Source organism: Heterodontus francisci, chromosome 7 (genome assembly GCF_036365525.1).
Source record: "Heterodontus francisci isolate sHetFra1 chromosome 7, sHetFra1.hap1, whole genome shotgun sequence".
In the NCBI taxonomy this organism is placed as follows: Eukaryota; Metazoa; Chordata; class Chondrichthyes; order Heterodontiformes; family Heterodontidae; genus Heterodontus; species Heterodontus francisci.
The window spans coordinates 80,692,764-80,720,027 of record NC_090377.1 but is presented as its reverse complement, the minus strand read 5'-3'; the positions used below and the strand labels follow the sequence as shown (position 1 = coordinate 80,720,027).

The 27,264-nt window shown below is 44.2% G+C and overlaps 1 protein-coding gene across 4 annotated transcripts in view; it reads left to right on the top strand.

The window, feature by feature from the left end:
• sestd1 (SEC14 and spectrin domains 1) overlaps nt 1-27,264 on the top strand; it is a 175,005-nt gene that overhangs the window by 50,825 nt on the left and 96,916 nt on the right. For all 4 annotated transcript variants that reach the window (XM_068035522.1, XM_068035525.1, XM_068035523.1 and 1 more), the window contains exon 6: nt 14,076-14,189. In XM_068035522.1, the coding sequence (XP_067891623.1) occupies nt 14,076-14,189 (114 nt within the window). The remainder of the gene's footprint in view (nt 1-14,075; nt 14,190-27,264) is intronic.

The following is a 27,264-nucleotide window of genomic DNA, read 5'->3' as shown; positions in this document are numbered from 1 at the left end:
TGGGGGCGGCCATGGCAGTTGGGCACAGGGTGCCTGATTGAGGGCAGCCCCCGCCTCCCAACCTACCCCCAGGACCCAAGACACCCCCCCCACATGATCACTCCAGCATCACCAGGGAAGGACCGACCTCCCTGGTGAGGCAAGCCCAACTTACCTTCGCTCCTGGCTCCATGGCGTCAGCTGGACTGTAATCCTAGCAGTGGCCACCGCTGCTGATTGGCCGGCAGCTCACAGAGGCGAGACGTCCTCCCTCAAGCAAGTGTAAGTCCCGCCTCGGGACAATTAAAGCCCAAGGGACCCGTAAAATGCAGGACGGATCCCCTGGTTAGGCGGAAGCGGGTTCGCCACCGACTTTTACGTCCAGCCCAATATCTGGTAATGAGCATTGTTCAGAATTTGAACCAAAAACCTTGTTATTGTAATTAGATAACTGAATTGTTGCAAGCCACATCCTATTTTCTTAGCTTTTGGATAACAAAAGAATATACACTATAATTTATAGCTTGTACTAGAAATTACATTTGGATTTATTATAAGTAGAAAATCGGTACAATAGATTTCATTTTATTATAAATTTTGCAGCTCCCGAGTTACACAGAAATGTTAACTGCAAACTTTGCTAACTCTAGGCAACACTAAAGCTAGACTAGGAACCACAACATTAAAAATGATACCTGAAGAGTTATCTCGAGGCTAAACCTAATGAGGCTCTCCCCACTATGAAAAGTCATTTATTATTTAAGTGGCACTGTTCAAATAAAACAGAGCATTCTATGGTGTTGATTATTACGTTTTCTGGAGAAAAGAGGGGAAGGATTCTCTTTCACCCCTCTTTTTTTCTCTCCTTTGGCACCTCCGACAATCTCTGTTTGCTAAACCCTCACATCTCTCCTACGACAGCTAACCTCTGTATTCCCTTCTTGTAACACTCCCTGACTACTTCTAATCTGAGCATCTGTGCCTTTCCCTTCATTTCTCCTATTGCCTCTTTCTGTTTCTCTCCCTAGTGCCCTTGATTTCTCTACTTCCTTGTGCCATTTACTGTTTGTTCTCTCCTGAATGCTAATGCATTTTCTCCTCTTGGCCGTTATGGTCCTGCTTCAAGCCCTATTACCTATCTCCATCCTAACATATTTTGTTACATCTAAATTCCCCACCCCTGTCAAAATTCTGCATTGCTGTACTGATATATCCACACCTCGTAACTTTTTCTTTTCTCTTGCTTTTCCCTTCGCATGTTCACATCCTGACATCTCACTCTCATTACACACTGGTAACTCCAGATCCTGAAATTTTCCTTCCAGAACTCCCTTTGCAGTGCTTCCAGATACAAACATCACATTCCAGCATTACTCTCAAACTGTCAAAGTGTAGAATTCCAATTCCACTAATGCCACATTGAAGCACCAGCTCCAGACCTTAGTACCTGCCTCTGCTCTTTTCGTTTTTCCCACTATCGCCATCATCCTAGTGCTCTCACTCACTCACAGTGTCTCTGTACTCTGATACTGCAGTGCATATTTTTCCCTGTGCCCCCACATTCCTCCTAATCCAAGCCCCTCCCAATTCCTCAAGACACTGTTATCCTCTTACTTTGAACACCAGGACTTTCAGCATTGATTTCCTTTCTTTAAATTGGCTTGGCATCCGGTTGCGGTTGGGGGAATGGCTTTAAAGAATTCTGTTAGCAGTGGAGGAGCCTGTATTACTTTAAGTAATTCTGAATGGCCTCTAGGGCAGGTATCAGGTCCAATCATGTTGAGATAGGATGGCTACAATGATGTTGAGCACAGTGGGTCTCAGTAGTTGGGGGGGGGGGGGGGGTGCGGCAGATCTGGTGAAAAGGTGTCATTATTGTCCACTCCCTGCTACACACCTACCTGTTGAGCAACTAGTACCATTAAACAGTACAGGAGGATAATTTTTTAAAAATTTGTTTTCATGGGATGTGGGCGTCTCTGGTGATGTCAGACTTGTTGCCCATCCCTAATTGCTATTGGGAAGGTTGTGGTGAGCTGCCTTCTTGAAACATTGCAGTCCTTTGCGTAGTGGTTTTGTGCAACTGAATGGCTTGCTAGGCCATTTCAGAGGACAGTTAAGATCAACCACATTGCTGTGGGTCTGGAGTCACATGTAGGCCAGACCAGGTAAGGGCGGCAGATTTCCTTCCCTAAAAGACATTAGTGAACCAGATGAGTTTTTTTACGACAATCATTGTAACCATTACTGAGACTAGCTTTCAATTCCAGGCTTTTGTTAATTAATTGAATTTATTAGTTAATTAACTTTAAATTCTACCAGCTGCTGTGTTGGGATTTGAACCAGTGTCCCCAGAGTAATAGCATGGGTCTCTGGATTACTAGTCCAGTGACATTACCACTATGTCACTGTCTTCCCTTAAAGCATAGGAAGTCAGAGAGATGACTGGAGGGGCATCAGAGGCATGGTGGTGGGTTGTGAGGCTGGAAAGATGGGGGTGGTGATTTGCTGCCCAGCTTCCCCAATGTTGCCAGAATCCTGAACCTGCCATCAACCATTGAGATGACTATGCCTTTCTAGTGCTGGCAGACTGTTTGAGTGCTGACAGATTGCATGGCTGCATCCCTGTGATTTTCTTTTTGCTTCAACATCTTGGGACTCTCTCCCTCAATGCCCTTCCCAACCACTCCCACCTCAGATTGGTCTACTACACCATGTGATAAACTCACCCAGCAGTCAGCAGCAACTTATATTTATATAAGGCCTTCAATGTAATAAAATATCCCAAGATACTTCAAGGACCCTGCAGGAGCACTATTTAAAGGGCTCATCACTTCCGTATAAGTTGGATGCTAGCTTGTCCTCTTGGGTTGGTGGTTAACTTCTGAGTCTTTGGGTATTTTCTGCTTTCCATAGAGGAATTCTGGCTTCTATGAATAGTGCTGGTGCTGCAGTGCTTTTGAAACAGTTTTATGCCAGTCATGGGTGGTCTGATAGGTCTGCCTTTGGGCTAGCGGGGGAGCAGCAAAGAAAAAGGAGAATGCAGAAGCAACTGAGAGAAGGGGGAAGAGGAGGAGGACGCTGTGTAGGATGCCATATCCACAGCAGGTCTTCAGTGAATACATCTCATATCTCAGCCTCATTGAGGAGGCTGTCACCAAGCTGTAACAACTATCCAGATAAGAATAAGGGCCAAATACATTTACAATGCTTAATCATCACAATACAGAAGGAAAACGTTGGCCAATGATTGGCTGCAATGATGAGATGTACTATTCTTCAAAAAGAACCTGCAAGCTTTCTGAAAATAATTATGTCACAGAATGGTGTAGAGAAATGGAGGAGCTTAGGCAGAGAATTCCAGAACATATGGCTTAGGCGGCTGAAGGCACACCCAACAGTGGTGTGAAAGGAGGGAGGGATGTACAAGAAGCAGAGGAATAGAGAGTTTGGGCAGTAGGTGTTGTGCAGCTAGAGGAGATAGGGGGCTAAGGCCATGAAGGGATTTAAATGTGAGGAGAATTTTAAATTAGAGACATTGGGAATGGGGAGGCAATGTAGGTGAGCTGGAACAGGGATAATGGGTGAGTTGGACCAGTTGTCGGATAGGAGACAGACAGCAGAGTTTTGGAGGAACCGAAGTTTAGACTGGGTGGAGGCTGGCAGACTGGCAAGGTCACATGGATGTGGGAAAGGCATGGTTGAGGGTTTCAGCAACAGATGGGATGGGACCGAGACACGGGTGAGAGGAACAGAAGTGGCAGCGGTAGAGTTGGAAGTAGGCAGTGATAGAGTGCAATTGGGTCAGAAGTGTGGCTTGGGGTTGAGTAGGACACTGAGATTGTGAGCCATCTGAGACAGTGGCCAGGTAGGGGAATGGAATTGATGAGGGTAGAGAGTTTGTGATGGAGATTGAAAACAATGGATTCACTCGTCCTAGTGTTTAAATGAAGGAAATTGTAGTTCATTCCTGATTGAATATTGAAAAAGTAGTCTGACAACATAGGAATAGTGGAACGGCAAAGAGGGAGGTAGAGCTGAATGTTGTTGGCAATTATATGGTTATATGGAAGCAGACCCCATGTTTGCAAATATAGTTGCCAAAGGGTGGTGTGTAAATGAGGAAGAGGAGGGGGCCAAGGGTAGATCCTTGAGGAACTCTAGAGTTGGATAGAGTAGCGATTGATGGAAATGCTCCAGCTCCAATCGAATTGGCAAGAATGAAACCAAGCGAAGGCAATTCCACTGAACTGAACAGTGGAGGAAAGGCATTGGAGGAGGATGGTGTGCTCGACCATGCCAAAAGCTGCGGAGAATTTGTAGAGGGATTAGGAGGGATAATGCATATGACCATAGTCACAGGGGATATTACATGTGACTTTGATAAAGGCTGTTTCAGGTCAGTCACGGGTGGAATTCTAATTGGAGAGATCCAAATATCATCTTGCAAGAATAATTGCCACAAATTTAGAAGTTAACAAAACCTTCAGGGGAAAACAAGGTTAGAGATGGAGCCCTAGTTTGCAGTGGGTCAATGATGAACTTTTTATGAAAGGGGATGATGACAGCACTTTTGAAAGGAAGTGGTCAGTGCCTGAGAAGCAGCAATCATTTACATGATCAGCTAGCATGAAAGCCAGGAACGGAAGCTGATTCTTCAGTTGTTTAGTGGGAATGGGATCAAAGGAGGAGGAGGTGTGTCACATGGGCAAGATGAGCTTAGAGAAAGCATGATAGGACATGGGAATAAAACTACAGAAAGGTGGGAGTTTCAGGCTAGGCCAGGGTGAATCCCAGGGGTTGAGGTGGCTTGGAGGGCTAAAGGAAAGGGTGGAAGCACAGAGTTTACTAAACGGATGGTTTCATTCTTAGTGAACTCCTCTCGCTTGTGACAGGGGACAGTGGTTCAAAGAGGCAATTGATAGTGGAGAATAGAAGCCAAGGGCTATCTTAGCTCCCCAGATTGATTCTGGAGTATTGGATACTTTTGGCAGAAGAGAGTGAGGAATGATGGAGCTGGATGCCACCTACCCAGATCTGACAATGAATGGTTAACTAGTTGTGCACTCGGTAAGTTCAAGTCTGTGTTCTTTGGACATGAGGGAGCGAAGAAGGGTGCCATATTGGGAAGTAATTGGGATGAGAGACAGTAAAGATTTTGTTGGCAACACAGGCATCAAGTTGGAGGTGAGGGAGTGACTGCAAAGATCAACGGCTAAGAATGTTCGGGTTTAATCCCAATGTAAATGACGGAGAGTTTTTTTTTAGGGATGAACACAGAAGGAAGTTGGAAGGGAGTGTTGATTGTGAGGGCTACAAGGAACTAGACAGGTGGCTTTGATCCAGATTATGGCAGATGGCAATGTTGAATGGGTGGCTGTGAATGTGGGCTGGAAATTTTGTATGGAGGGAGAGATTAGGGGACGGAGGGCAGTGAGATTAGGAGAGAGGGCAAGGGGAGCTGAGATTACCGAAGATGTGGATTCATTCAGTACAGATGCCGAGGGAGGAAAGGAGGGAGGATATCTTAATGAGAAACTGGAGGTGAATTTTAGGAGGCATTAGACAATGAGGATTTTCAAGGACAGTTGACAGGTGAAACAAGGTGACCTGCTTGAAGGCGGCGGAAGTACAAGAGAAATACAGGGAGCAACCAAGATGTGATATAATGATGATGTTCATGCTGCCAACATGGTGATTTGAGTGGGGCATGTGGGAGAAAGTATTGCCAGATGAGGAGGTTTCTGCTGGGAGCAAGCACAATTATCAAGACCCTCCCCGAGTACAATTTTGAAGTTTGCAGATTAAGAGATTCCGAAGGAGACCAAATGAGATGTGGCGAGTATGTTTTAGTTTAGTTTAGAGATACAGCACTGAAACAGGCCCTTCGGCCCACCGAGTCTGTGCCGACCATCAACCACCCATTTATACTAATCCTACACTAATCCCATATTCCTACCACATCCCCACCTGTCCCTATATTTCCCTACCACCTACCTATACTAGGGGCAATTTATAATGGCCAATTAACCTATCAACCTGCAAGCCTTTGGCATGTGGGAGGAAACCGGAGCACCCGGAGGAAACCCACGCAGACACAGGGAGAACTTGCAAACTCCACACAGGCAGTACCCAGAATTGAACCCGGGTCGCTGGAGCTGTGAGGTTGCGGTGCTAACCACTGCGCCACTGTGTTTCATTAATATATTTAGAATTACACATAACAGTCAGAGTTAACAAGCTGACGCACTGGCAAAACACAATCCTAAGTTCAAGAATGATCTGTATTTCAAAAAGTTAAAGCAATTAATAAAACAGACATATTATCCGATTCTGTTGGGAGCAACTTTGATGTCGGGACCCTGCCTTCTGTACTTCAACATATGGAGCTTCTTATACTATTTTATAACTTGCCTTATTTTCTTATTCTTTTTAGTCTAACCATTGTGGGAGATGGATAGCTTGCTAGACCTAATCAAGGACTTACTGGCCTGCTGGAACAGTATGCTGGGATACTTAGCATTCTTAAACGAATGATACAAAACTTGGCAACGTAGTAGTAAGCGTGATGGCAGACTTTAGGAGAACAAGGACAGATTGGTAAAACACACGCAGGTGCATTTTAATGCAGTTAAGTGTGAAGCAATACATTTTGGGAGAAACCATTTGGAGATCACAGAATAATAGTGCAGAAGAGGCCCTTCGGCCCGTCGAGTCTGTACCGATGCATTAAAGACACCTGACCTGTCTACCTAATCCCATTTGCCAGCACTTGGCCCATAGCCTTGAATGTTATGATGTGCCAAGTGCACATCCAGGTACTTTTTAAAGGATGTGAGGCAACCTGCCTCTACCACCCTCCCAGGCAGTGCATTCCAGACCGTCAGCACCCTCTGGGTAAAAAAGTTCTTCCTCAAATCCCCCTTAAACCTCCTGCCCCTCACCTTAAACTTGTGTCCCCTCGTAACTGACCCTTCAACTAAGGAGAACAGCTGCTCCCTATCCACCCTGTCCATGCCCCTCATAATCTTGTACACCTCGATCAGGTCACCCCTCAGTCTTCTCTGCTCCAGTGAAAACAACCCAAGCCTATCCAACCTCTCTTCATAGCTTAAATGTTCCATCCCAGGCAACATCCTGGTGAATCGCCTCTGCACCCCCTGCAGCGCAATCACATCGTTCCTATAACGTGACGACCAGAATTGCACACAGTACTCCAGCTGTGGCCTTACCAAAGTTCTATACAACTCCAACATGATCTCCCTGCTTTTGTAATCTATGCCTCGATTGATAAAGCCAAGTGTCCCATATGCCTTTTTCACCACCTTATTAACCTGCCCTTCTGCCTTCAGAGATCTATGGACAAACACGCCGAGGTCCCTTTGTTCCTCGAACTTCCCAGTGTCAGGCCATTCATTGAATACTTCCATGTCACATTCCATGATACACTCCTTCCAAAGTGTATCACCTCACACTTTTCAGGGTTAAATTCCATCTGCCACTTTTCTGCCCATTTGACCATCCCGTCTATATCTTATATGGAGATGCCATATAATCTAAATGGTACTATTTTGAGGGGGCTGGCGGGATGCAAGGCACAGGGACCTGGGGGTGCCTTTTCACAAATATTTGAAAGGTGGTTGGGCAAGTTGATAAGGTGGTTAAGAAAGCTTATGGGATGCTTGGCTCTGCAAGTAGGAGCAATAGGAGGAGGTTCCATAAACGTCCCCATCCTCAATGATGGCGAGTTCAGCACTTGAATGCAAAAGACAAGGTTGAAGCATTTAAGAACACAACATGAAATGGAAGCAGGAGTAGGCCATTCAGCCATTCGAGCCTGCTCCGCCATTTAATCAGTTCATGGCTGATCTGATTGTGGCCGTAATTGCACTTTCCTGCCCATAACCTTGACTCTCTCTTGTAGATCAAAAATCTGTCTAACTCAGCCTTGAATATAATCAATGACCCAGCCTCCACTGTCTCTGGGGAAGAGAATTTCAAAGATTAACGACCCTCTGAGAGAAGAAATTCCTCATCAGCTCTGTCTTGAAACTGTGCTCCCTAGTTCTAGATTCTCCGACGAGGTTAGCACCGCAGCCTCACAGCTCCAGTGACCCGGGTTCAGTTCTGGGTACTGCCTGTGCGGAGTTTGCAAGTTCTCCCTGTGACCGCGTGGATTTCCACCGGTCCTCCGGTTTCCTCCCACAGCCAAAGACAGGTTGATAGGTAAATTGGCCATTGTAAATTGCCCCTAGTGTAGGTAGGTGGTAGGAGAATTGAGGGGATGTGGTAGGGAATGTGGGATTAGCGTAGGATTAGTATAAATGGGTGGTTGTTAGTCGGCACAGACTCGGTGGGCCGAAGGGTCTGTTTCAGTGCTGTATCTCTCTCTGACTCTATGCTGCTAATGCAAATTTGCAGCCATCTTCAGCCAGGAGTGCTGAGTGGATGATCATTTTGGCCTCTTTCTGAGGTCCCTACCATCACAGATGTCCGTGTTCAACAAATTCAATTCACTTCATGTGCTATCAAGAAATGGCTAAGCACACTGGCTTCAGTAAAAGCTATGGGCCCCAAAAACAACCGATTGTAATGCTGAAGACTTGTGCTTCAGAACTAGCTGGATCCCTAGCCAAACTGTTCCAGTACAGCTACAACATTGGCAGCTACCTGACAAAGTGGAAAATTATCCAGGTATGCCCTGTCCACAAAAACCAGGACAAATCTAATCCAGCCAATTACCATCTCATCAGTCTACTCACAATCATCAGCGAAATGTTGGACGGTGTTGTCGACAGTGTTCTAAAGTGACGCTTATTTACCAAAAACCTGCTCAGTAATGCTCCGTTTAGTTTCCACCAGGATCACTCGGCTCATTACCGTCTTGGTCCAAACATGGATAAAAGAGCTGAATTCCAGAGGTGAGGTGAGGGTGACTGCCCTTGACATCAAGGAAGCATGTGATCAAGTGTGGCATCAAGGAGTCCTAGTAACATTGAAGTCAGTTGGAATCGAGGAGAAGACTTTAATGAGTGGAGTCTTACCTCGCACAAAGGAAGACAGTTGTGATTAATGGACGCCAATCATCTCAGCCCCAGGGCAACACAGTAGGAGTTCCTCAGGGCAGTGTCCTTGGCCCAACAATCTTTAGCACTTCATCAATGACCTTCCCTCTATCATAAGGTGAGAAGTGGTTATGTTCGCTGATGATTGCTCGGTATTCAGTTCCATTCGCAACTCCTCAGATAATGATGCAGTCCATGTTTGCATGCCAGCAAGACCTGGACAACATTCAGGCTTGGGCTGTCAGGTGGCAAGTAACATACAAGTGCCAGGCAATGACCATCTCCAACAAGAGAGAATCAAACGGTCTCCCTTTGACATTCAGTGGCATTACCATCGCTGAATCCCCCCACCATCTACATCCTGGGGGTCACTATTGATCAGAAACTTAATTGGATCAAACACATCTATACTGTGGCTACAAGGGCAGGTCAGAGACTGGGAATTTTGCGGCGAGCAACTTAGCTTCTGACTCCCAAAAGCCTTTGCAGCATCTACACAGCACGAGACAGTAATATTCTCCACTTGCCTGGCTGAATGCAGCTCCAACAACTAGCAAGATGCTCAACACCATCCAGGACAAAGCAGCCCGCTTGATTGGCAACCCATCCAACACCTTAAATATTCACTCCCTCCACCAACGATGTATTGTGACTGCAGTGCGTACCATCTACTAGACTCACTGCAGCAACTCGCCTAGCCGTTTTTGACAAACCTTCCAAACCTGTAATCTCCACCACGTAGAAAAACAAGGGCAGCAGTCATATGGGAACACCATCACCTGCAAGTTCCTCTCCAAGTTGCACTCCATCCTGACTTGGAAGTATGTCATTGTTCCTTCATCGCTGGGTCAAAATGCTGGAACTCCCTACCTAAAGCACTGTTGGTGTTCCTATACCATGCAGGCTGCAGCAGTTCAAGAAGGTGGCTCAATGCCACCTTCTCAAGGGCAATTAGAGATGGGCAAGCCAGCGACACCCATAGCCCAAGAATGAATTTTTAAAAAATCAATACCAAAACAAGAAAGTTATGGTAAACCTTTACAAATTTCTGGTTCGGCCTCAGTTGGGATATTGTGTACAATTCTGGGTGCAGGCTTTCAGAAGGATATCAAGGCTTTGGAGAGGCTACGAAGGAGAGTTGCCAGGATGATACCAGGGATGAGGGAATTCAGTTATATGAAGAGATTGGAGAAACTGGGATTGTCCTCCTTAGAGCAGAGAAAATTAAGAGCAGACCTAATAGAGGTATTCAAAATTATGATGGGTTTGGATAGAGCAAGGTGGGAGAAACTGTTTCCTCTGATAAGTGTGTGTGAATAGCCAGGGGTCATGGATTTTAAATAATTGGCAAAAGAACTCAAGGGGAAATGAGAAATTCCTTCATGTAAGTGTTGTTGATGTCTAGAACACACTTCCTGCAAGAGTAGTGGAATGAAATTCCGTAGGAACTTTCAAAAGTCCATTGGACATGTGCAGGATTGGGCTCATTTCCAGGCTTGTAGGAAAAAGTTTGGGTATGAGACTAAATTGGACTGGCATGACGGGCAGATGGCCTCTTTCTGTGCTGTAAGGTTTTATGAACATGTCACTGTACTTTGAAACTGTTGAGATGCTCTATTCCCTCATTCTAACTGCAGCATAATATTGAGATTGTTTCAAGTATGTGTCAGTGCAAAAATAATCCACCCCTAGTCTACTTGTTTTTGCACTACACATGTTTATTTATTTCGAGATACAGCACTGAAACAGGCCCTTCAGCCCACCGAGTCTGTGCTGACCATCAACCACCCATTTATACTAATCCTACATTAATCCCATTACCCTCTCACCTTCCCTCAATTCCCCTACCACCTACCTATACTAGGGGAAATTTATAATGGCCAATTTCCTATCAACCTGCAAGTCTTTGGCTGTGGGAGGAAACCGGAGCACCCGGCGAAAACCCACGCGGTCACAGGGAGAACTTGCAAACTCCACACAGGCAGTACCCAGAATCGAACCTGGGTCGTTGGAGCTGTGAGGCTGCGGTGCTAACCACTGCGCCATTCTATTCTAGAAGATTTATTATCTTGTTGACCAGGCACAGTAAAATCATACCAGGAAACATGAATGTTAGGTATTTATTGTAGTGAAGAGATGAATCTAGGAAATAACATTGACATTTGATTGCATGACAGTGTACTCTGATAGTGCAGAATAGAAAGACTTGAAAGTACTATATGAGAACAAACTGCATCATTTCCACTGTTTTAAAACAAATATGTTACTTCTTATCAAATTACTCACACTCCTGAGGGGATTGACTCCTTTTTGAGATACCATTCTATGGGCACCAATGTTCTTATTCACATAGGAGGCTTGAATGTGAGTATTGCTAGGGGAAAAGGGCCAACATTACAGCTGAGCCCAATCCTGCCCTCACTGATATCCATGCACATACACCAGCAGACAATGGGGGAGAATAGTAAGGTTATGATGAACAGGAGCAGAAATAGAGCTTTTCCATTTTATAGGATGATGGTGAGGAGGACATTGATTAAGCAGAGAATGTGGGATCAAGTCCATCCATGAGTCCTAGACTGCAATCTTACACCATGCTTCTCTGCCACAACCCCATCATCACACCCCATGTGTCACTTGCATTTTCACTCCCATGTACCAGTTTTTTTTTTACAGTGCAATAACTAGATAAATATTAGTGAGGATGTGCTACTGGATGATCATGGAGCACAAAGGAGTAGCTGAGGAGGTGACACCTTCCAGCAGAGGCTAAGGACAAAATTGCCAATGGTTATGGAGTCGTGCGACCTAGAAATCTGGTGCTTGCCTGAAAAGAAGGATGTTTGAGGAACATTAATCATACCTACATGCAATTCCTGTGTCTTGATGCATGGCAACTGACAGCTGTGACTGGGGCATCTACAGTCCTCATTTACGATAACATCAGAGAAGATTAAACAGTATCGTGCAAAATGGCTTCCAGGCCCTGGTGTCTGGGATGTAGGCTGCTGCAGACTAGGCTTTTAGTATCTGATTACTACCATTAGACCAGGCATTGCACTGATCATTGGGGACAGTGATCTAGGGACCAGTGGAATAAAGATGGCTGGAGTCAACTTGCCTTCCATCTCACAGCGAAGCAGCACGTCTCAGACAGCCAGCCCTCTACTCAGAACCATGCTAGTGACATCCAAGAGGAACACCAGACTGCCCAGACACAAGGTTCCAAGACTCAACCAGCAGTGGGTCTTTCCCAGGAACAAACTATAATGAGGGACAGGTTGCCTCAGTCTGTTCAATAAGACTTGTACCACAAGAGCAGTCGACCTCCTTACAATACTTGCTGTGATCTTACACCTAAGAGAAGTACAAGAATAAGGGAAAGAGAGGCACATTTAGCCACCCAGGGAAAGCACTGTGTCAGGACAGGTTGGCTTCTGTTCACTTTGGAGTTTGTTGTATTAAGAAACTATGCATTTATGTTGTGCTGTGTTATTCCTAAGAAAACTCTTGCTGTTGGTGGGGCATTACGGGGTCTAATTCTTCTGGTGGTTTTGCACTCCCATGGGCAATGAGAAGTAATTCAATGGGTCTTTTTTTTTTGGAATGGCAAAAAAATTACTCTTAAAAAGTAATTCCCAGCTGCAGTTACTGCTGCTCAAACTTTTCAGCAGTCTTCAGGCTTAAAACTCCTCATTTCTGTTAACATCAGTTGATAAAGCACAATTGGAGGGGGCGGCGCAGTGGTTAGCACCGCAGCCTAACAGCTCCAGGGACCCGGGTTCGATTCTGGGTACTGCCTATGCGGAGTTTGCAAGTTCTCCCTGTGACCGTGTGGGTTTTCGCTGGGTGCTCCGGTTTCCTCCCACAGCCAAAGACTTGCTATGTGATAGGTAAATTGGCCATTGTAAATTGTAGGTTGGTGGTAGGGAATATGGGATTACTGTAGGGTTAGTATAAATGGGTGGTTGTTGGTCGGCACAGACTCGGTGGGCCGAAGGGCCTGTTGATAGTGCTGTATCTCTAAATAAATAAAATAAAAAATAAATAAACTTACATTTGAAAGTCGGATTGTGGCCAGTTTTGTGGGTGGAGATTTGTTTGTTGGAAGGTTTGATGGAAAGACATAAAAGATCAAAAGATCAAAACCATCAGAAGAGTTTTGGGTGTATTGCAGTTATGTACATAATTCACCTTGGGCCAAAATTACAATGTTTTATGGCACATAATTTATTTGCACACAGGTTGTCTGTGTATCGGGTGCAAAGTGGAGGAAACTCCAGGCCAGGATTTTTGCAGTTGCAGTGCCACTGTTCCTTCTCTAGATTAGGTACATGGGGATACAGTGGAAATAATCAGATTACATTTGGAAATTCAGGTGCTTTGTTGTGGAAAACTAGAGTAAATAATTTCTGCCCAAATCTGCTAGCCACTCCAGTTGTTTTAGGTCTGAAATACCATAAACAGCATGGGATTTCATGCCCGTGTCTGTAGTATTCTTTATATGATTGGGGAGACTTCTTGTTGGAATTTATCATTTTTAGTTTTTTAAAAAAAAGTAATTTTCCGAGCGTTAGATGAATTAGTATGAGAATAAATGACTTTTTTTGTTCTGTGATTGGCATGGAGTGTCTTTGATTGTAGGTGGCTGTAATATTGTCCAAGATCAAGCACAGATTCTTGTCTATAGCAATTTTTTAGTTTCCTCTCTACATATTTATAGTAGCAAACAGGAGCTAAATATATTATTTGGCTTTCGTTCATTAATTCATTTATGAATCAAGAAAAATTAACTCCTTGACATTTCTAAAGATTATGTGCATCTGATGTTCCTTAGACTTCAGTATTCAGTCACTATTGACAGTGGCTCTTCTGGAAACAAAAATGGCCGCATTGCACTGAACTATCTTAATCCTACTTTTCATTACAGGTATTATGCAATATTTCCTGTATCTCAAAGTCATGGGGCAAAATGTTTTTTTGTTAAAACCTCCACATGTGAAAGTGATACAGATTTTTTCTGTTACGCAGAATGTGATTCCTGCTGAAGTGTCTCTAGTGTGTGTGGTGAAACCAGATGAGTTCTGGGACAAGAAAGTGACTCATTTCTGCTTCTGGAAGGAGAAAGATAGACTAGGATTTGAGGTATGTGAACACTGATGTTCTCCAACTTAGATATTATATTCCTGAAATTGTTTAACCTGGTTTACAGCCTGCAATATTATTATGCATTCATTATATATACTGTCAGTGTAGAACTCAGAACCAGGTTCTAATACTGGTAATCAATATCTGCCAATACAAAATCTTCAGAGTTATTGCCTGTTACATTTACTGATTGAAACCATGATAAAAATTTAGTTTTGAAACACTTGTGGAACATCAACAGCTATTGTTTTCAGGCGGTAGATTATGCACATCTTCTTCCTGCCTTTCTGAAAACAGCATTGTGTAAATAACCTATTGTTATTTATAGCTGATGTGAGAAATAGTATTTTAATAAACTTATCTATGATAATTGACATTTGTATTTTGATATTTTTGTTAAGTGGGCCCACTGGGTTTATAGTTATAGGATTGCTGCTTTGTACATGCCAGGAGTTGACTGAAGTTTACTTTTTCACATTACTTTTCAGGAAGTTAAATAAGGAGAATCCTTAATTTCAAATTTGAAAGAACTAGTATAACTGAGCTTCTCTAAGAAAAATAAATCTATTTCTTATGATTGGGCATTTTAGTTCTTTTTATACTTTGAAGTTGATAAAAGATGGAAGAAAGAAAAAAATGTTTGTCGTGCTGTTACACAAAAGGCTAGATTTTACAGTCAGTGGTGAAGCAATGGCACTCGCTGCTGACTTCGCAAAAACTGCCCCACAAAGATCTGATGGTTTCTGTAGTGCCAGCTTGCCCTTTACTGACGTTAGTTTAAATCTGGCACCAAGTGGAAGGGATTTCCAGGCAACAGTGATATCATCAAGCAGGGTAAGCAGCCAGTCGTATTGACGTATTCTCTCAGACTGCAAACCTTAAATTTTTACAGATAACGAAATTGATGATTGGGGCATATACATGAGATTAAAGTAAAAGCTAAAACAAAGTTTAAAAAGAAAAATTATTTTAGAAATATATGGAATTTCTTATAATGGAGGAATTTGATATTCAAGAAGTTTAAAACGACTCTTTCAGGAGCAGTGAGGCGGTTTAGCAGTAATTATGAACTTAGTATGCTGTTAAAAACCTAGTTGCACCTCATTCAACAAAGTGCAAGATTATCAAGCCTTTTTACAGTGAGACTAAAAGCATAAGAGTGGATGTTCTCATCAGTTCAATGATTTCTAATCAATTGCTTCCAGGGGCTCAACAGCGCATCTTCTGGAGAAGAGTAGAATCACTGACAGCAACTTCTGGGTTTCCGCGTTTAACTGCACATGTGTGGATTCCAGAAGTTGCTGTCAGTTTCAGAGAAGTAATGACGGTGAACGCTTATAGCCTCACCTGTGTTTGTCATTACTACTGCAAAATCTGGGCCAATAAAATATAATTTGACTAAGTAGTGAAACTGCAGTCCACATATAATCAGTTTGCTTTTTTTTTGTCCAAATTAGACTTGGCATATGGTGGGCTGCATTTTGTTGGGAACATAGGAGCAAGAGTAGGCCATTCAGTCCATCAAGCCTGCCCCGCCATTCAATATGATCATGGCTGATCATCCACTTCAATGCCTTTTTCGCACACTATCCTCATATCCCTTTATGTCATTTGTATTTCGAACTCTCTGCTTAAACATACTCAATGACTGACCTTCCACAGCCCTCTGTGGTATAGAATTCCAAAGATTCACAACCCTCATCTCTGTCCTAAGTGACTTCCCCCTTATTTTGAAATTGTGTCCCCTCGTTCGAGACTCCCCAACCAGGGGAAACATCTTAGCTGCATCTACCCTGTCTGTCTCTTAACTATTTTGTAGGTTTCAATGAGATCACTTCTCATTCTTTGAAACTCTAGAGAATACAGGCCCAGTTTCCCCATTCTGTCCTCATAGGACAGTTCTGCCACCCTGGAAACAAGTCTGGTGAACCTTCGTTGCACTCCCTCTATGGCAATAATCCCTAAGGTAAGGGGACCAAAACTGCACACAGTACTCCAAGTGCGGTCTAACCAAGGTTCTATACAATTGAAGCAAAACTTCACTACTCGTACTCAAATCCTCTTGCGATAAAGGCTAATATACTATTAGCCTTCCTAATTGCTTGCTGCACCTGCATGTTAGCTTTTAGTGACTTATTGACAAGGACACCCAGGTCCCTTTGTACATCTACACTTGCTAATCTCTTACCATTTAAGAAATACTCTGCACATCTGTTCCTCCTACCAAAATGGATAACCTCACATTTTTCCACATTATTTTCCATCTGCCAGATTCTTGCCCACTCATAAAGTCTGTCCAAATCCCCTTGAAGCCGCTTTGCATCTTGCTCACAATACACATTCCCACCTAGTTTTGTGTCATCCGCGAACTTGGAAACACTACATTTGGTCCCCACATCCAAATCATATATTGTGATTAGCTGGAGCCCAGGCACTGATCCCTGCAGTACCCCACTAGTCACAGCCTGCCAACGTGAGAATGACCCGTTTATTCCTACTCTCTGCTTTCTGCCTTTTAACCAACCCTTAATCCATGCCAGTAAATTACCTCCTATCCCATGTGCTTAAATTTTGCAACAGGAGCCCCAGCGATGGGCTGGAAAGCCAGAGGCAACTCCGCTTCAACTGTTTGGGGGACCCCCTGCCGCATTTTAGGCCCATCGTGCACTAATTAGATGCCGTCGGGCTCCTGTCTCTTGCAGGGAGGATAACCCACCTCCAAGAGCTGTCAGCCAATCGGAGGGCCCGCAGCTGTTTGTCCCAACAGCGCCACTGGGAGCGGTGGCCACTGCTGGGACTACACCCAACTGGGAGATGCAGCGATGGATGCTGCCCTCAGAAGGTGGTGAGTGGATTTGGGGGTTTATGGGACCAAACAGGCAGGTTCAAGATGAGGGGTTGGGCAGGTGTTAGTGAGAGCAAGGGCGGGTGTTGTCGCGGGGCGGCCGTTGCTGCTGGCGGCTGCTCAGTGGGCCACAGAGTGCGCGATTAGGAGCCCTCCTTCCCTGAGCCTGCAGTGAGGCCACCAGAGTTCACCAGGCAGTCTCCCCATGTGGCGGAGGGCCACTGGTAAAATGCCAGTAGTGGCAGGAAGAGGCCCTTTATTGACCACTTGAGTGGCACAATTGGCCTCTGGGCTGGAGGACCGTCCTCCACGTTCCCCGCTGCTAGCAGAATGCCATGGCGGCAGGAAGGCAACTGGCAGATGGAGTTCAATCCGGGCAAATGCGAGGTGATGCATTTTGGAAGATCCAATTCAAGAGTGGACTATACAATAAATGGAAAAGTCCTGGGGAAAATTGATGTACAGAGAGATTTGGGTGTTCAGGTCCATTGTTCCCTGAAGGTGGCAACGCAGGTCAATAGAGTGGTCAAGAAGGCATACGGCATGCTTTCCTTCATCGGACGGGGTATTGAGTACAAGAGTTGGCAGGTCATGTTACAGTTGTATAAGACTTTGGTTCGGCCACATTTGGAATACTGCGTGCAGTTCTGGTCGCCAAATTACCAAAAGGATGTGGATGCTTTGGAGAGGGTGCAGAGGAGGTTCACCAGGATGTTGCCTGGTATGGAGGGCGCTAGCTATGAAGAGAGGTTGAGTAGATTAGGATTATTTTCATTAGAAAGACAGAGGTTGCGGGGGGACCTGATTGAGGTGTACAAAATCATGAGAGGTATAGACAGGGTGGATAGCAAGAAGCTTTTTCCTAGAGTGGGGGATTCAATTACTAGGAGTCACGAGTTCAAAGTGAGAGGGGAAAAGTTTAGGGGGGATATGCGTGGAAAGTTCTTTACGCAGAGGGTGGTGGGTGCCTGGAACGCGTTGCCAGCGGAGGTGGTAGACGCGGGCACGATAGCGTCTTTTAAGATGTATCCAGACATATACATGAATGGGCAGGAAGCAAAGAGATACAGACCCTTAGAAAATAGGCGACAGGTATAGATAGAGGATCTGGATCGGCGCAGGCTTGGAGGGCCGAAGGGCCTGTTCCTGTGCTGTAATTTTCTTTGTTCTTTGTTCTTGGCACCCTACACCGCCCTTCCTCACCATTTTACAGCCCCCACCAGCCCCTGCCTTGCAGCCCGCCCCTAGAGGGCTGGTAAAATCCAGCCCGTTGGGTGCAAAGCCTATCACTGCTGTAAGTTACTGTGTCAGAAAGATTCAATTATAACATCGTCATGTTGTCAAAGCTTTTCATCTTGCACTTATAAGAACAACTCATCTTACAGTATATGGTTATTGTTTTCCCTTACATTGGCATTCTTGTGGTTTGTCCTGATGAGTACAATACTATTTGTCTCTATTTTCAGCAATACTCAAGTTCTGTACTGCCAAATGACTATTTATAACATAGTCACTGTGTTCAGATGTGTTATTCTGACAGCTTCGAATGATTCAAGAGCTCAGTTCATTCACCTTTTAACTTGTTCAAATTGCATTGGAATACACAGTAACATCTGCATTGAACATTTACTGAAACGGACTGCCTGGACTGAGCTTGTAGAATTGCAATAATTGAGTCCTCTCATTGCTAACCATTGTAAATGCAGCTGATAATCTATTTAATTTATTTTTAGAGAAATTAAACAAGAATTGAAAACTGAATAAAACCGTGTTAACCATTGACAAATACTGGTTCTTTTTAAAATATTGCAAAAGTTTAATTTGCCAAGTGTATTAGGAAAGCATTACAAAGAAGTGAAAGCTTCTTTTGACGGCACTGTCTCTGAGCCATGCAGACCAAAAGAACTCTGTTTATAATCCCTGTTGTGTGTTAAATTATCTGATTTTAATTAGTTAGCTGTAGCATTCCTGGATTAGGGAAGTAAAAGTAGGAAGGGTCTTGTCCCTGATCTCTATTTACTGGCTTTTTCTGGAAATGCAGATGTAGATATTTAGCAAGAGCAAGATTGGGCCAGGTTCTGTAGTCGTTGATGCTTAATTAGCTTGCCATTGCTCACTGTCAAAGTTAACATTAAATTTGTTGTTACCTGAAGGGTGATAGCTGTCTGTGGAATCATATTCTAGCAAGCAAGCCATTACCTTTTCTGGGTGGGGAAAATTGTGGAGGGAAGTGGGGAAGATTTCTTTTAATTCCATTAAGTAATTTAAAACCATATGATGTGTGACAGGATGCTCTGTGTATTTTAAAATGGCTTACTCGTAAGATCTGACATGATTGTACATACAGGACTGAAAACATGATGCAAATATAGCTGTTCCTTACATTACTGCTTTCTTACTCTTTTTATCAAATTGACTCAAAAAGTCAGTAAAATAACATTATTTTTCATGGGTAGTTCTGTAGGCATCTACCCAATTTGCATCAAAAATCTTCTAGCATCACTCACTCTTGAAATGCACCACGAGCCATCTTCAACAGCACTTTGAAAATTACTAAGGTTTGCTGGCTTGCTGCTTCAAAAGGTTTGACAGATTGTAGAAGTAATAGCCACTTATAAACTACAGTTTTATAATGCTACTTTCATGAATAATAGGGATTACTTTCAGAGCAAAAACGACTGGTATGGGAAAGATGGGCTGCACGTAAACCACGTAGGTCCCAAGAGACTCGCAATAACATTGAGCCAGCAATTGAGAACCATTTAAACTAGATAGGTGAGTGAAGGCAGGTAGGTAACTGGATCCCAGATGTGACTCTTTGTAAGTCAGAAGTTGTATACAGGAAGTTGTATACATTGAAACTCAAGATGCACAAATCAGGGATCAGGAAAATAGAGATACTGTGGGTCATGAAAGAGGGCAAATCTACAAGAAGATACTTAAACACTGGAAGCTTAGAAATAAAATGCTGATAATGAAAGGTTGTTAAGCTGGCATCACGGCGCCTTAGCAAAATTGAAGCCATTGGGAATCAGAAGGAAAACCCTCCACTGGTTGGAATCATACCTAGCAGAAAGGAAAATGGTTGTGGAGTTCTTGGTTGTTAGAGGCCAATCATCTCAGCCCCAGGGCATCACTGCAGTAGTTTCTCAATGTAATGTCCTAGGCCCAACCATCTTCAGCTGCTTCATCAATGACCTTCCCACTACCATAAGGTCAAAAGTGGGGATGATCGCTGATGATTACACAGTATTCAGTACTATTCGCAACTCCTTAGATACTGAAATAGTCTGTGCCCGCGTGCAGCAAGATCTGCATAACATTCAGGCTTAGGTTGATAAGTGACAAGTGACATTCGCACCACACAAGTGCCAGGCAATGACCAGCTCCAACAAGGGAGAATCTAACCATCTCCCTTTGACATTCCTTGACATTGCCATTGCAGAATCCCCCACTAACATCCTGGGGGTTACCATTGACCAGAAACTGAACTGGAGCAGCCATATAAATACTATGGCTACAAGAGCGGGTCAGAGTCTGGGAATACTGCGGCGAGTAACCCACCTCCTGACTCCCCAAAGCCTCTCCACCAACTACAAGGTACAAGTCAGGAGTATGATGGAATGCTGTCTGCTTGCCCGGATGAGTGCGACTTCAACAACACTCAAGAAGCTCTACACCATCCAGTACAAAGCAACCCGCTTCTTCGTCACTTCATCCACCACCTTAAACATTCACTTCCTTCACCACTAGTGCACAGCAGCAGCAGTGTGTACCATCTACAAGATGCACTGCAACAACTTGCCAAGGCTCCTTCGACAGCACCTTCCAAACCAGTGACCTTTACTACCTAGAGACAAGGGCAGCAGACACATGGGAATGCCACCACCTGCAAGTTCCCCTCCAAGTCACGCACCATCCTGATTTGCAACTGTATTGCCATTTCTTTGTCGTCACTGGGTCAAAATCCTTGAACTCTCTCCCTAACAGCACTGTGGGTGTAGCGGCTTAAGAAGGCAGCCCACCACCACCTTCTAAAGGCAATTGGGGATGGGCAATAAATGCTGGCCTTGCCAGCGATGCTCAGATTCCATGAATGAACAAAAAATTATGATATATTGGAAATAGCAGAAACGTGGTTAGCACCAGGGGATAGTAATGAATATAACATTCAGAGTGTAGAGCATAAAGCAAAGGTACAGTGGTCAGAAAACATGGTGTAGGCTTCTATGCCAGGATCACCTGAGAAATAAAACTATGAAGGAAGATAAATTGCTCTACAAAGAAATACAAGTATGTGAAAATAGAAAATGTATTTTAGTGAGTGGCTTGAATCAACCAAAAACATACTAGAAAAGTCTTAGCAGTTTAGAGCCAGAGTAATGCATATAATGTAATGCATGACTGCTTCATGATACAGTGCATTAGGGAAACCCTAAGAGACGGTGCTTGTCTTGACCTGGTACTCATTCAGAAATTGTACAGAAAACAAAAGTTGTGGAGCCTTGAGAGACAGCACCACAGAAAGATGAAATTCAATACGATTTGGGATTTAGATATTCTGATGACGAGGAGTCAGTTATATAAGTGCTGACTTCAAGGAAATGAGAGATCAACTCACATAAGTTGCTTGGGGAAGGTTGCTGGCATCAATATTTCAGTTTAGGAGAGGTGGAAAACCTTTTAAAGGATTAAAGCTGAGTATGAAGGATCGGTACATACTGAGAATCAGCAAGCTTAGACTGAACAAGCGTGACCCTAAATGGATCAACAAATAAATTGAAAGTTTAATAGAGGAAAAAATACTTTTGCAAATCTGCAGAGAGAAAGGGGGAAGAAATACTTGGTTAAGTAGTTCAATATACTATTGACGAGTATAATGAGGATGAATGTAGGAATACACAGAGTCATGTTAATGGGGCAGTTGGAGGGCAAACAGAGACAGACCTAGTATCGGAAGTGACAAAACAATATTTAATTCTCTTAGTATTTCCACAGGAAGAAGGTAGTCGGGGAAAAGATGACAACAACAAAAAATGATCATGGGTTGGAAACAGACAATAAGGATGAGATGCTAAATATTCTGAAGGATTACTTACTTCAAATATTCACAAGGGAAGATTTGAGCAACGAGGTCCCCCAAATAAAAATAGCCTTGGCAAAATTAGTGACTTCAAGTAGCTTTAAAAAAACTGAAAACCAATAAATTCCCAGGGATCGATGATAATTGCCCCAGAGTACAATGAGAAACCAGGGAAGACATTTGTGATGTATGATGACGGAGTGACTGGAGACTGAGGTGGCAGCATATTGGAAACTGACCATCATTTGACAAAGTTCTGTATGAAAGACTTATAAATCAATCTCAGAGCTGTGAGAATTCAGGGAAAATGTTAAGAAGGGGTAAGAAATTCCTGAACAAAATGAGTTCTTGTTAAAGAAATTATGTCAGGTGGGGTACATACTAAGCAGGTTTATCCAGGACTCACTGTTGAGACCACTGCTTTTCCTAATCTACATCAGCAACTTGAATTCAGAAACTTTTGCAAATTGGTCAACTTTACAGATAATACAAAACTAGGAAGGGCAGTGGATTCAGGTCATAAATTACAGAATGAGTAGGACAGAATAAATAATTGGGAAAAAAATTGCAGATGAAATTTAATGCAAACAACTTTAAGGTACTGCGTGTTGGAAGGAAAAATAGGTGGCTTATGTACTGTATTGAATTGTGTTGAAATAGCTATGGATGAACTTGAGACATCTAGAAGTCTTAGTAGGCTTGTTGCTCAACTTGTCCAACCAATCTAGAGCAGCAGTCAGCAAAGTAAACTGTGTGCTGAATTATTTAGCCTAAATAGTAGAAATCAAGTCAAAGTCATGATTGAACTATATTGTGCTTTGATCAAACAACATCTCAAGTACTGTGTCCAGTTTTGGTCATTGAGACAAGAGAAATATTCAATCGTTCAAGTGCAGAGATGAACCACTAGGCTGATCCTTAAGGCGGGATTATGGATTGTTTCAGAGGGTGGGTTCTGGGGCGGGCGGTCACTTGACCACCCCCTCCACAACCCCCCGGCCAGGTAAGTGCGCCTATTTCCCCCATACGAGGCCGGCTTGCTCAGATTTTGAAAAGCGCCAACGGAATCCAGAAGAGGCAACCTGCCAGAACTTCTTAGATGGCCACTTAAGGTCATTAATGAGTTTGTCAACTCATTTAAAGGACAGACTCGAATTTTGGTTTTAAGGGTTGTGTTTTATGCGGCGTTAGAACCATGACATGGAAGAGGAGGCAGTGACATAACTGGGAGCGATTTGCAATGATGGGACAGAGGTAAAAGGCAGTATTGAAGATAGAACGCTGAGAGATGTCCCTCATTCACGGGCCAGAAGTTGTGCTTAGTGATGAGAAATATCCTTCATATCTTTCACTCTTCATAAGGGCTTTTTGGGAGGCATGGGGGGAGTGGTTCAGACAGACTCCACAGTCCAATGCCAATGAAGGAAGAACGTATGAGGAAATGGGAACATGTTTCTGTGAGCTTAGTCCAACCAATGCTGAGGAGCTGCATCTGCTGGAGCAGCACCTGCCGGAGCAGAGGTAGTCCCCTGGGCAGGAGGAGCACAGGGGTGAGGAAGGAGGGGCAGGAAGGCTCCAGAGTCTGAACCTAACACAGTCTTCACCAGCTCACTCCATTGCTCTGCCAACCCTCACATCCCATTCTCTGGAGTTTCACTAACATGAAATGGAAACACACAAGTCAGCCTTACTGCAACAGCTTTCCCATTGCTTTATGGTATAACAGTTAACTATTATTTATATCATAAACACCCAAGTGAGCCACAAAGTGGCATTATTGACATGGTGGCCCCTCGGATGGCCACTCCTATGAGCTGTTCTCCCTGTGGCTTAGCATGAGGTGAAGGCAGGCTGCTCGTTCAGGCCTGTCTGGGTCTGAGATGCCTGTGTAGATGTCCTCATCATGGAGGTGCCAGGGGTGGGGTGGGAACCTCCAAAGGCTGCTACACCAGCAATGCTGTGGGGACAGCCTTAGTCACAGGGCATGACTTCACTGATGCTTCGTTCATCGGAGAGGCCCTGAAGGTGGATGATGATGGCAGAGCCTCGTGAAGGGTGACCCCCTCATCAACATCTGTTGCCTTCACAGCCCTTTCATGGTGCCAGTGATTATTGGAGGGGACTGCCAGCTGGGCCGCAGCTGGCATCCACTCCATGCCTCTCTGCGCCACTGACTGGTCAGTGCTGCTGAGACTGGAATGCAACCAGTGCACGCCAGTATGCTGTTCCTGCATTCACTCTGAGTGATGCTGCACATGGCTGTCCAAGAGATTGGCCACTCTGACAAGGGAGGAGCTCATGTTTGAAAGCACGGAGTCATTGTGGAGCACATGAGATAAATGGACTGCTCCATTCTCATCCTGTGACCGTGCACTGCCTCAGGAAACTCTGACACGTGGGCACACATCTCATGCTGGTTCTCCAGGTTGAGCTGTTAGTTTTGTGACTCCTGAGGCACTGTATCTACACCCAGCTGAGCAGGGCTGCACCTTCCCTCCATCCTCCACTAAGGACTGGCCACAGCTGACTCTGCCTCCCCTGAATTATCCAGCTCTGAAGTGGTGGGTGTCATCATCTCTAATAACGTGTGAGGTTCTACTGAGGTGCGAGTGCCTGCGCTGGTGGAGGGTGCGCTAGTAAGATGTGTGACGGTGCAGACTCTGAGGTGTCTCCTTCTTCTGAGTCCTTGGAACTTGTTCTCCGAGCGTGGACTCCTGCCTCTTTGTAGCTGGCCCTGTGGGAAACATTAGAGAAGATGGTAATGAGAGATCAGTACAGTTAATAGCTGCTTCTGCTGCTAAAAATACTGAGATGACAACTTCTGCATTGACAGCTGGTTGCACGTGGAGCATTTCCATGCATCCCCTGAACCTGGAGATGATATGTTTTCACTTTGTCTACAGTGGACTCCCGCTTCTCCATCCCCAGCATCCCTGAGGCTGGACACTCTGGCCTCATTAAGGGCCTGCTCCTCGAATTGCATTAGCACTATGAGCTGTGACAGCCCACTTTCCCGGCATGTCGTCTTGTTCTACTGAGCGTTCAACTCCCTTTTGGCTTGCAAGGTGGCAAATGATGCTGTTAGGATGATGCCTCCTCCCTCTCAGCTTGCAGCTTCTCATTTGCATATGATATTTTAGTCTGCGCTCCAGCCTCCTGACCAGCAGCACTAGCGTTCTGACCTATGCTTATGGGTCAGCAAGGCACCTGAGCACACCCATCTCCCATGGTGAGGAGACCTCTATGCACCCTCAGGATGCCCTTCTCTGTTGCACTCTGACTGGGAGGTATACCATCTGGGTCACTCTTGCCATTCACCTTGCCAGACCACGAAGGTCATTGAAATGCTTCCTGTACTGCAATTAGTTCCTCCTCACTGCTGCTCTGCTGCTGACCTCATGTGTCACCTCCAGCCATGCCCTTGCAGTGAGTCTTGCGGGCCTCTGCTGCCGCGGCAGGGAAGAGAATATTCCTGCGTGCATTTACTGCCTCCAGCAGGATGTCTAGCGAGTCGTCTGAAAAATGGAAGGGCTGCCCTGGCACGGGGGCCCTCCCTGCCCACTGCTTTCTGCTCAGGTTGTGATTCCATTATCTGGGCGAACGGTAGCCTCAGCAATGGCTACCACCTGCCCTTTAAATTGGGTCCACTGTTGCCTTAGTCCCACCTCCTTTCTGTATCCGCCACCATTAACAAGACGTTCTGGAACCAACCCGGGAGCAGGCTATTTTAGACCTGGTAATGTGTAATGAGACCAGATTAATAAATTACCTCAAACTGAAGGATCTTCTAGGCAAGAGTTCTAGGGAAGAGTGATCATAAGATGATAGCATTTCACATTCAGTTTGAGGGTGAGAAGTGTGGTTCTGAAACTAGTGCCTTAAACGTAAGTAAAGGCAATTACAAGGGTATGAAGGTAAAGTTGGTTAAAGTGGACTGCCAAAATAAGTTAAAAAGTAAGACAATAGAGAAGCAGTGGCAGATATTTAAGGAGATATTTCATCTCTCAACAAAGGTGTATTCCATTGAAAAAGAATGACTCTATGAGAAGGGTACACCATCCGTGGCTAAGTAAGGAAGTTGAGGATGATATCAAGTTGAAAGAAAAGGCATACAATGCTGCAAAAATTAGTGGTAGGCCAGAAGATTGAGAAAATTTTAGAAAGCAGCAGAGGATGACTTAAAAAAAAGGGAGAAGTTAGAGTATGAGTGAACTAGCAAGAAATATAAAAACAGACATTAAAAACTTCCACAAATATATATAAAAAAGGAAGAGAGTAGCTAAAGTAAGTGTTGGTCCCTTAGAAGATGAGACAGGTGAATTAATAATTGGAAACAAGGAAATGGCAGAGACTTTGAACAAGTATTTTGTATCCATCTTCACAAAAGGCACAAAAACATCCCAAAAATAGCAGAAAATCAAGATGCAAAAGGAAGGGAGGAACTGAAAACTATCACTAGAGAAACAGTACTAGGAAAACAAATGGGACTAAATGCTGACGAGTACCCTGGACCTGATGGTCTACATCCGAGGGTCTTAAAGGAAATAGCTGCAGTGGATGTATTGGTTGTTTAATTTGCAAAATTTGCTAGATTCTGGAAAGATCACAGCGGACTGGAAAACCGCAAATATAACACCTCTGTTCAAGGAAAGTGCTGGAATTCATTGTTAAGGAAGTAGTAGCAGGACATTTAGAAAATCATAATGCAATCAGGCAGAGTCAACATGATTTTGTGAAAGGAAAATCATGTTTGACAAATTTATTAGAGTTCTTTGAGGATGTGTCAAGCACAGTGGATAAAGGGAAACCAGTAGATGTAGTGTATTTGGATTTCCAAAAGGCATTCTATAAGGTTCCCCATGTAAGTTACTACACAAGGTAAGAGCTCATGGTGTTGGGAGTAATGTATTGGCATGGATAGAGGATTGGCTGACAGGAAACAGAAAGTCTGGATAAATGGGGCATTTTTAGGTTGGCAAAGTGTAACTTGTGAAGTGCAAGAGGGATCAGTGCTGAGACCTCAACGAATTACGATCATATTAATGACTTGGATGAAGGGACTGAGTGTAGTGCAGCCAAAATTGCGGGCAATGCATAGATAGGTAAGAAAGCAAGTCAAGAGGAGGACACAAAGTGTCTGTAAA